Source organism: Lolium perenne, chromosome 4 (genome assembly GCF_019359855.2).
Source record: "Lolium perenne isolate Kyuss_39 chromosome 4, Kyuss_2.0, whole genome shotgun sequence".
Classification (NCBI taxonomy): domain Eukaryota; kingdom Viridiplantae; phylum Streptophyta; class Magnoliopsida; order Poales; family Poaceae; genus Lolium; species Lolium perenne.
In genome coordinates, this window is record NC_067247.2 from 67,324,381 (window position 1) to 67,335,532 (window position 11,152).

Here is an 11,152-nt window from a genome sequence, read left to right on the forward strand (position 1 = left end):
GGAGATGATAAGTTGTTAAATTCGACAGATCATAGGCTATTTATGTTCAGAGTCGACAGGGTGACCGATATGTACCCTCCTACAGATTAAGCAAAACTAGACAGCAGATCCCACTGGTTTTTACACCTGACCTAGAGGAGTACACCCGCCTGTATAACAACGGCAACCCGTCACCCTCAGCTCCAGCACATGGAACGGGTGAACATTACATGTACATGCAAAAGAGATTCAAAACGGGACCATCATCGGCGCAAACGGCTGTGTTCCCCTCTTCTACTTGCCCTTCTCTCGCGGAGTTGACAGGGCAACGAGGATATCAGCCGCCTGGGCGACGTTGCTGCCTGGCTCAGTGGTGGCTGGCACAGGCTGCTTATTGAGGGGTCCAAATTGTACAGCCTGGTTCTCCAACTCCACTGTTGCTGCTGCAGTAAGTAAAGAAGTATTGATGTTAGAGAAAACTGATATGAATGTTGGCTACCATATTCTGTAGAAACTGAGTTTACAGCAACCGTACTAGGTGTGGGAGCAGTATAACCATTGGTGGCTGCACTCTGCGCCTGACAGTGCTGGCTTTCTGACACTGTAGGCGATGTTTGAGTCACATGGCGTTTTGGCTCGTTATTGCTTGGTGCTGGGGGATCATGGCGTTTTGGTGCAATACTCAGCGCCAGAGAATCACAGGCTTCAGTGCTCAAAGCTGAAGAATTTCCATGTCCTGATTGATAACAGACAGCCTTGATGATTCACATTTGGTAAGAAAGAATCAGCCTACACATGTTCCACAGTTACTATAGAGGTTTACCTGGCACATGAGCAGGAGGTGCGGCACAAGAAGTCAAATCACTACGGCCCTTGCTTGAATAAATTACTGAGCTTTGTGGCGCAATACTCAATGAAAGAAATTCCTGGCCTTCAGTTTTCATTCTTGGCACAGAACTCGGTCTTTTCACGCCTACACATTTGGAATTTCCCAGTGCTAAACTTGGTCCAGGAGATTCAGAGCCCTTAGGACCAAGACGTGGAGCAACAGACCCACGCATTCTTGGGACATTAGCTGGTGCTACAGAAGGATAACTAGAAAGTCTCATGCTTGGTGCAACACAATTGTAGCCTTCTGCACCAAGAGATGCAGATTTTCCAGAAGACGTCCTCAGAAGGCCATCATGAACTATAGGTGCAATCCTGGCTGCAAAAGGATCCTGATTTTTGGCACCATGGTTTGCAGAGTTCTCAGGTGACATGATTTGTATAGGAGAATCCCTAGCTTTGGGTTCCACACTTGGGGAAGACCGGCATCTGGAACCAGAAGTAGACGTCTCAGGCACACCATTTGGTGTGAAACCTACTGCAAGAGTATCACACCCTTTGGAGCTAAGAGCTGCAGAACTTTCAGGAGATGTATTTGGTGCATAGGAATCTCCAAGGTTACCAAGAGTTAGTGCACAATTCCCAGTTGCTTTGTCCAAGGATATGTGTTCCTCTGTTGTCCTTGAAGAATCCTCTGCTGCTATCCTTGCAGGATCACTGGACACCACTTCGACAGAAGATTTATACCATAATGATGGCTGCAACAGATCCAAGAACAAAGTGATGCTAAACACAAAGTCACAAACCATACCAGAAAAAAAAAGGTAATTAACAGCATAGTAACTTGTAATAGCTGTAGATATGGTCGTTCAGGAAAAAAATGTACATATAACTAGTGTAGAAAACACGATCCAGTGTTTGAGAAGGGTGAAGAAAGGATATTTGAATGATTTCTATATGCACGTGTCTATGCACACATCAATTTTGTAACAATGAATCGTGAAAATCCCAAACATCAAATATAGTAAATAATTATTCAGCACGTGGGAATCTTATTGGAGTTTTTTCCAGTTTTCCTTTCCATAGGATCATGCGTGCCTCATTTGAGAAGTTATGTGCTTACAAATCATAAAATAAAAATTGATGATCATGCTAGTGGAGTTAAAATGTTCTAAATTGTGCACTATCACAATCACCACTTGAGATAGCAAATCAAAATTCCTAGAAACTGGAGTTGCATACGTTATCTAATACCTTCCCTTCTGTATAGATACTCAGTGGTGGTGTTTCGAAAAGTAATGTATGTCATGCATTCATGTTGCACCATCACAAACTGTTGATTTTATGTAGCATACATGTATGAACATATATTGCAAACTGTGTACATCAAGTAGTAACAGCTAACAATACAACATATAACAAATGCACAAACTTCATGTCAGCCTATACTTCAGATACAATTTAATGTACGGGCGTGGGTGTGTGTGTCCATTTACAGGCACTATGAGCCTTAACAGGTTTTAGTGTGGAGAGACACGGTGAAATATGCATATTACTAGAGGCTTTTTACGGAAGAGAACACTACAGGAGACTTACACAGTAATGAAGTTTCTTTAAGGTTTCCAGAAGTAACTTTTCTCCAACAATTATTATCATTTTCTTCACCATCTCTTCACGAGTTATTTCGTTTTCCTGTCAAATAGAAGAAAATGAAATGTTCAATGGTCTGTCATACCAACCATAAATGCAAGCTAATAGAGAAGATAACTTGTTGACCCGATAGTACCTTCAGCTCTTCATAATGATGGAAGAGCAATTCCCTGGCTACAGATGATATATTCTCTTGAATCATCGCAAACAGAACTCTGAAGGATATCCATGGGGACGTTGGTGCTTCACCAGTTTCACCCATTATCTGCATGCAGATAGGTCTGGTTGCATAAGTTGAGTACCAAAACTAAAAATGTTAATTGTTTCAAGAAGCGGAGGTTCTAAAATGTTGAGCAGCATAGCTGGACTTCTACAAGATCAAGCATGCCGATAAAACAACAAGCGGCAAGAATTAAGGTGCCTCACAGGTTGAAGAGTAGAAATATCCATAGCAACTTCCTTTGGTGATGGGTGAAACCATAAACCCTTCAAGCCAAGTAAATAATCTGAAAATAAGTGCATCAGAAAGACGAAGACTCACTCCACTTATCTTGATATGACATAATAAAGGTCTCAACACTTATTAACCATCTTACTTCGAACTTTTGAGGGAAGCCTGAAACTAACAAGATATTCTAAACGAATGTGGGTATTAACATGGGATGGCCACATAACGTAGCACTTTGGGTTGGAGCAATCATCAACGCCAGAATCATATATCTCGCTGCTTGGAAATGAATCTTGTGATCCAGGCGTGATAGCTTCCATGTTGCCCAATATCACTCGGCACAATAACATATACTGCACCGCTTTTTCGTCAACATCGCAAAGACCGACACTGCCAAACAATGAAATATGGACAAATATTAACTAATAAATGGAATAGCCATAATTACTTGTTAAGATAAATATTAACTAATAAATGGAATAGCCATAATTACTTGTTAAGATAACCCACCTGGTAAAGGCTCGATCTTCTGGGGAGAGATAAACACCAGCACTCAAGCATGCCTTCTCGGCAGGTTTTCCAGTGCTACCAAACCCATTAATGAGAATCCTAACTATGTCACTCTTAGTAGATCCCAGCCATCCATATCTTACATTTGAATCACCACGATCTTCTTTCGTGCAGCTCATTTGTCTTTCAAAAGCTTGAAGTCGACACTGAGCAGTGATATCATTCGGAGCATAGCGGTGTATATGAAGTATATTATGTGGTGTTGCAAATGGACCCATACCAGAGAGAAAAAGATCCTGGACAACTAAAAAGTCATCACTCCCTCTTTCCACAGATGTGATCTTTTTGCGTAATACATCTGCAGTTGAAGGCTTCTGTGGATCTGGAGGGCTAGATTCAAGAACAACTTGCTTCACCACTTCTGGTGGAGAATTTACAACCTTATCAGACATTATTCCCGGTGCACTGTCGTCAACTTTACCAGAGCCAACATTGGTCATTTCATCAGCTTGCTCGTCAAAGAACAGAGAAGGAAAAAAGCCCTTTCCTGCATCATCATACCATGCAACAGATCGCTGCTTTCTGGTTTTTAGGTTGACCAGAGTCATTGACAAGAAATCGACAAGAACAGCCTCATCATCCATCACAGCCACAACACTAGATTTTCCACCTTTAAATTCTTCCATCAGGGACTTCATTATTAACTCGGGAAAATTGTGCCAAGAACCTTGTTTGTAAAACACGATACGGCTAGGAACTCCACTTTTCAGGAAATTGACACAATCACTGGCAAGATTAGGTCGTGTGCAACAACACTTGCACAGTTTAGCAGATGGATCATGGGGCCCATTGTCAACTTTGACTCGGCGAGACTTGCACTCTTTTGATAGGCAGTCGTCGAGCTTGCGCTTTAAGCACAAGGGTTTGGATTCTTGTGGTGATGCCATGGGCCAAAACAGATGGAGAAAACGAAAACTAAACCTACTATGGTACACAATTTACAGGTCTCCCTTCATATTAACCTCACAACGGTAGAGAATGATCCTGTATGAGGTAATGAATGAGTGCATATCATATAAAATACACAAGTCAAGAATTTATTCGAATAAGTTGCATCTAATTTGCAGAAGGCATACTTGGATTTGAGGTATTTGAGACCAAAAAGGAAAACCAAATATGCTCTTTCACATAGGAATAAAGCAGGACAATAGTTGATTGCTTAGCTCCAGCCTCTCAGGCGTGACACATCTATTCATACAGTATAAAGAGTGCAAGGGTGCCAAATGCTTTCTGTGTTATTGTAAGAAGGCTTTACAGGCAGAAAACACTTAATGCAAACATTTTTTTAATAACAATATACGAAAGTTCAATTAGAGTAATTTCTTGCACAACAATCATCTCTGACAGGTAAAAACTTATCTGCGTTAAAGATACCAAAGTGTGTATGCGTGTGTTATCAATGTGGCAAGTGAAACAGGTCAGGCAAATTGGAACTAACACAAACGGTATCACAAAGCAACATAGCTTGCAAGCATTTGAATGAAAAAACTGCCTTATTTCTTGTGTATTAATTGTACACCGCGAAGTAGCATGCAGAAAGAATTGTGTAATATTGGCAATTGTACAGCACTCAACCATCCAAACCAAAAAAAAAAAATACACATCTCTGTATGAAAACATACCAGGTGTACTCACCCCACGAGGTGCTACCACGTCCCCCACACCCTACAAACAAGTCACACTAAATCCAGAAGGAAACGCAACCGTTACCATTCGGATAGAGACAATACCCAGATCGAGAAAGTTACTCGTAATATTTTTAATTGCTAAAACTGTATGGCGTTTCGATGTTACCAAGGCCTTAGACAATAATTATTACTTCCCATACGACAACTTGTGGGCCAAGAAATCGTATCAGTAGGTTCCCCTCCTTAGGGAGAGATACATACGAGCGCGATGACAGGTTTGCCACCACCCGATGTATGCGCTCCGACTAGCTTTCCGACACCTAGCACTCTAGCAGCGTGCACGTCTCAGTTCGGTTGAACATAAGAAAATAGGCGGCTCACAACACCAATCATCCAATAAAATCCAGATCAAGAAAGTTGCTCGTAATATTTCTAATTACTAAAACTGCATGGCGTTTCGACGTCACCAAGGCCTTGGAGAATAATAATTAGTTCCCATACAACAACTTGCGGACCAAGAAATCGAACAATTAGCGTTCTGACGGCTTTGCCACCGCGCGATCTATGTGCTCCGGTTGACGCCTAGCAGTGTGCACGTCTCAGGTTGGGTTGAACATAAGAAAATAGGCGGCTCACGACACCAATCATCGAGTAAAATCAAGAGAATTCCACGCCTAAGATACTATACCATACCAATCAGGGATGGAATTAACAGAAATACCACCTCAAAACGGAGCATTCAACATTTCCAGAGAAATGAATGTGTGATGTGCTTCTCTCGTGTATCCATTGCACAACATGACAGCATGAAAACATACATACATACATAGCAGCAAACAAAAAAATAACATTCCCCAACAGGGTTAAGAACTCGAGGGCAAAACCCTAAAATACTCATCCCCGTAGATACGAACTAATGGGTTCCTGAATGGAATGGAAAACAACGTCTGACAATCAAACCTAGGAACTCAAGGCGTGGGCAGCTGACCTCCCTCCCTCCCACCAAAAATGTCCCCAGCACCCAAATACAGGGGCGGATGCAGCAGCACCTCGCCAATCGCAAGGGGGGGGTAGGCCCAGACAGATCTTGGAGGAGAAAGATCCGGTGGGGTTAGGTTGTTACGCATCCAAGAGAAGACCAGACGAACGACCATAGCCAACACACAATAATTCAAGCATCGACAAATTCAAGGAGAGCGAGCTAGGGCATCCTCACCAACGGAAGGTAGCCGCGTCCGGACCGGATGGATCTTGGCTCCAGGCCAGCCCACGGATAGGGGCAACGGTGGGCGACGGCGGCGGAGGAGGGCGGCGGGTGGGGAGGTGTGGCCACCGCGCCGATGGTTTCGGTGGTATTCCGGCGCTGGAGAAAGGGATTTTATTTTTGTGTTTTATTTTTGCGATGCGAGAGACAGACTTGGGACGGACGAAAAGCTAACGACAGCCGCCGGGTGGCAGGAATAGCGGCGGGACTGGGCTAGGCTGGGCTGGGCTGGGTCGGCCGTTTGGACCCACGAATCTGAGCCCTATACTTCATATCTGAACCCTATAGATCCCCCAAAAAAAAAACTGAACACTATAGTTTCGTATGGTCGCAACGAACCCAATATTGGCCCGGTAGAGGAGGGAGATGGACTCACCCTTGCCGGTGGAGGGAAATTGTTGTCGCGCTCGGCATTGCTCGCGCGCGCGTTAATCATTTTATCCCGGTTTGTTTTTTAGTTTCCACATGTGTTGCTTCATGTAACTTAGTGTTCGATTAATGAAATATGTGGTTACTCTCATAAAAAAAACCACTAGCTCAATATCTTTGTAAGAAACTTTGCAAACATCAAATTTGGGGGAGAGGGGGTAGGGGGCCGAACTCAGTAGCCGGCCATGGCAGCCAGAGGGGATTACCTGCGCGCGACGCCAGGTCGGGGAGATCAAGCTCGCCCCGTCCTCCTCGCTGCTGCTCGCGATGGTGTCGATTCGGCTGGGGAAAAGGAAGGGCGAGATCGAGGGAGAGGGCGGGAAGGGCACGCGGTGGAGGTACCTGCAGGCGTCGGTGATTTGCCTGGAAGGACGGCGCTAGGTCGCTAGGTCGAGGGCTTGACTACGTACGATGCCAAGAGATGTCGAGGTCTGGTGCTCGACTTTCGGGAACGGCCACTTTCCATAGCAATCGGGCCGGTCAATATTCGGCCCGAATACCTAGCCCCAATGTCTAGCACACCCAAACAGCAGCTTCAGTTGAGGTATTCGGGCTAGGAATGCCCTAATATCCAATGCCAAGGCTCAATACAAACATCCAAACATGGCTTGAGATCATAAGAAGAATCTCCATATCGGCATCCATGCTTGGAGTAATATCACCTTTCGCCGACCTGGCGGCAAGTAAGGAGGGAGTGGCTGCCCTACAGCCTTGAAGCTTGGCAGTTGGACGACCTCAAGCCGTCGAAGAAGAACGCCCAGGCACAAGGAGCGGCTGTCGTTGAGATGTCGCTCCTAGCAGATGCAACATCAGCGTCTCCAATCCCCCCATCTCCAGGACGCCACAGCACCAGCAACACCACTCCCCTCTCCCTCGCCGCCACGAACGGCCAAGAGGAAGAGCAGAGTTGCGCGACCGCACCTCAAGAGATGGAAACGCTTATTTCTGGAGCTCGCCCCCGGACGAAGTTCACCCCACATCCTCCATGGTAGCGGGACAGAGTGTTCGAGGAGCAGCCTCCCAGCGCAGCGCCAGAGCACCCCGGATGGGAAAGCTCATGATACATGCCTTATTGGGGGACATCCGTGTCACCTCCCTCGCCTGCTGTTGTGGGTATACTTCATGGGTGTACCATCGACAGTGCCTAGATCCGGCAAGCCCGGGTGGCCCACAGACGGTGATGAGGCATGTGGCCCATCGGGCGGCCCAGTTGCTGTTGATCATGCAGGAAGAAGTCCAGCCCAGGATCGATGGCGGATCCGTACCGACCTAGGAGTGACCCGGATCCAGGGAGGCCCATGAGGAACCCGGATCCAGTACGACGTGTATGGAAGGCGGATCCGTGACGTGCACGGCAAGATATTGTACCGTAGCTAGGCTATCTGTAATCCGGCTAGGACTCTCCATGTAAACCCTAGATCCGTGCGCCTTTATAAGCCGGATCCCGGGAGCCCTAGAGGCACAACCACAACTCATTGTAACAACGCGAAAGCGCCCAGATAATTCCAGACAAGCAGCAGTAGGCCCTGTCATCGTGCAGGTGTTCCGAAGCTGGGTAACTCGCGTACCACCGTCCCGTGTGCACTCCGCCCTATGGCCCCTACTTCTTCTCCCCCTCGTGAGGATCCCTCCTCCGAGGTACCGTCGATTAGGCAACGACAGTTGGTGCCCACCGTGGGGCCTGTGGCGTCTGGAGGCCGGAACCGGGAGGGTTCCGCCATGGGAAGCTACGACGACACCATCGCTGTGGGGGGCGTCCTTTACGCCGGAAATCTGCCGATCGTCCCTCCGGATGAGTGCTGGATTCCGGCTAGGACAAACCCCGTCAAGCTCTCCATCGTCCCAATTGGCGGCATTCACATCTTCATCGGGGAAACCGTCGATTCCGACGGAAACCCACTGGTAAGTAACGCAGACGCGACCGCCGCAGAGCTGGACGCTGTCGCGAAGATCCGATCTGAGATGCAGGAGCTTCCCAAGGAAGATTCCGCCTCGGATCTGGAAATTTCAAAGCCCACCCAATCCGCCCCCGAGCAGGAAACAAAGGTGGAAGACCAATGCAGATCCGCCTGGGTTTCCCAGGTGTTAGAAAAGCAGAGGTGCCACTTCGTACACTTCTCGGCCCATACCGCCGGAACCGCCCCTCAAGAAGAAGGAGCTGGTCCTGAGCAGGTAGAGGCACCGGAAAGCGTCGCAGATCCGGATCAGGCTCAGCTTGTCGGAGAAAGCGAAGCTCCGGTTGAAGAGTCGATTTTGGGCAATCTGAGCCCAATTTCCGGCGACACCCCGTCCACGGAATCTGATGACTTCGTTCGCAAGATAAGGGAGTACGGATACGGCGATCAGCCTGAAGTCGACTCCGCCCAGCCCAAGCAGGTTCTCGCAACGGTAATGGCTGGGACAAAGCTGGATCCGGAGACCAAGTCAGCCAATCGACCCCCAACCATCCCATCAAGGATCTCCAATGTCTCGAGTGCGACCCCAAAGGGATTCTCCCTCGGAGGAAATCTTGTCGGCGAGAGGAGGTGGCCGCGCGAGCGATTCTTAACACACCTTTAACCCCGGGCGACGCCGCGCAGATCTGGAGGCCCTAGAGACCGCCGAAAGGAAATGCGGCCACGGCCAAGAGGCTCGCCGATACCGAAGCTGCGTTAAGGATAGGAAGGGCAGATCATGCAGCACGGACGGAAAACTTCGAGAGACGGGACCGCGAGATTGCTTTGCCACACTCGAGCAGGTCAAGAGCATGAGGGCTGAGTGGGAGGTAAAGATGACCTATGCGCAGCGGAGGCCGATCGAATTGTTAGAGAAGCAATTCCGCCTCGCAGAATACCCTTCAACACGCCCGCGGATCACCGGCTACTGGAAACTCCAAAGGACAACATGCGAAAGCTGCGGAATTGCTGAAGAAGAAGGACGAAGAAGTTGACATCAACTATCTCCGCACACTTGTCGCTTCGGCAATGCGACGAACAGAACAAGGCAGATACTTCGCAGGTTGGAATCCAATCCGGATAACCGTGTATCTACCGCGCGAAGGACGATGAATCGCACACCGGATCGTCGGAGCGCGAGAAGAAGGGCCGAGGAGCACCCAAATCCGATCCCCGTTCCTTCACGTACGCCTCCGTCGGATCCAAGGAAGGGAAAGGACGCGATGTACTCCGGTAGAGACAAATACCGCAACCCCTCACCTCCACCCAACGGTTACCCGCGACCCCCTCGCCGCCGTAGTCCAGCCGGAAACACCAGGCCCGTAGGGCATGGTGCGCTTGTTATCCGCGACAACGTGCCGCCAAGAAACGAAGCGAGGGAGCGCTCGCCGGAACCTCGCCGGAATCGAACAATGTTCATGAGCCCGAGCCCAGGAGGAGTCGGAATGAAGACCGCGGTCCGAGCCTCGCCGGAACCGCGATCCAGTAACCTCGTCGGAGCCGGGACCCGAGCCTCGTCGGAGCCGTGACCCGGAGCCTCGCCGGAACGACCAGGGCAGCCAGCGCCAAGGCGAAGGCAGCCACGGGAGCCGGAGTCGGCACCGGGAAGGCCGAGGAGATTCGGATGGCGGAAGCAAGAAGTCGACCGCCCACCTCGCAGGTCTCCCTCCCCACCACCTAGCGGTGGCGGCGGAGGTGGAGGCGGAGGCAATGGCCGGAGATCTCGCTCTCGCTCAAAGTCTCCTCGCCACGGCTCGCGCGACGCGCGGGACCGCCTTAACGAGTACTGAGAACCGACTACATTGGCCCGAAGTGCTTTGGCGGGATGATTCGAGAGGAACCAAAGCCAAGGATGAACCTCAAGCTACCCGGAAATCTGAAGCATTATGATGGCACCGAAAGGCCGGATACTGGATTGAGGATTACTACAATCGTAACCTTCGCCGGGAGGAACCCCTAACATCGCTGCCGCATGCTCCAGTTGTACCTTGTAGGTCCAGCCCGGATACGGCTCGGCGACCTCGAGAAGAACTCCATCTTTTGCTTTGGTTCGACCTGAAGAACGCTTTTGAGAAACACTTCAGGGGGCACCTACAAGAGACACTGCCACAACAAGCGACCTACGGGCTTGCATCCGAGAAGAAGGGCGAAACATCAAGGAATTTCCTTACCCGATGGTTGGCATGCGAAACGAGTGCGAGAACGTTGACAACCGCACGGCAATGCACGCCTTCATTGGGGGCTTGCGGCGAGGAGGATTGCTGCGACACAAGCTAACCTGCATGGTCAATGCAAACCAAGCGACGTTGGATGACATGATCACCATCGCTAGCGATCACACTGCCGCCGACGACGACGCGGCGGTGATCTCGCAGCCACGGCAATCCCTGCACCAACAAAAGAAGAACCGTGACAACGGCGG

At 49.0% G+C, this 11,152-nt stretch overlaps 1 protein-coding gene across 1 annotated transcript; it reads right to left on the bottom strand.

Moving 5' to 3' along the window:
• On the bottom strand, positions 1-6,526 carry LOC127292856 (uncharacterized). The gene is made up of 9 exons (XM_051322365.2): positions 6,320-6,526; positions 3,416-4,459; positions 3,054-3,295; positions 2,884-2,963; positions 2,594-2,722; positions 2,404-2,499; positions 803-1,565; positions 515-715; positions 1-422 (listed from the first exon to the last, which is right to left on the bottom strand). Exons 2-9 carry the CDS (start codon positions 4,360-4,362, stop codon positions 274-276), a joined length of 2,607 nt encoding a protein of 868 aa, XP_051178325.1. The 5' UTR covers positions 4,363-4,459; positions 6,320-6,526; the 3' UTR covers positions 1-273.
• Positions 6,527-11,152: the final 4,626 nt, after the last annotated feature.

What these genes read in the sequence shown, in the direction of transcription:
- LOC127292856 (XM_051322365.2), bottom strand. Translation starts at nt 4,362, where the DNA reads ATGGCATCACCACAAGAATCCAAACCCTTGTGCTTAAAGCGCAAGCTC. An exon ending in TAAAGAAACTTCATTACTGT is followed by an intron (nt 1,566 to 2,403) that starts GTAAGTCTCCTG and finishes GATCTGTTGCAG; the next exon opens with CCATCATTATGGTATAAATC. An exon ending in ACCTCCTGCTCATGTGCCAG is followed by an intron (nt 716 to 802) that starts GTAAACCTCTAT and finishes GTTATCAATCAG; the next exon opens with GACATGGAAATTCTTCAGCT.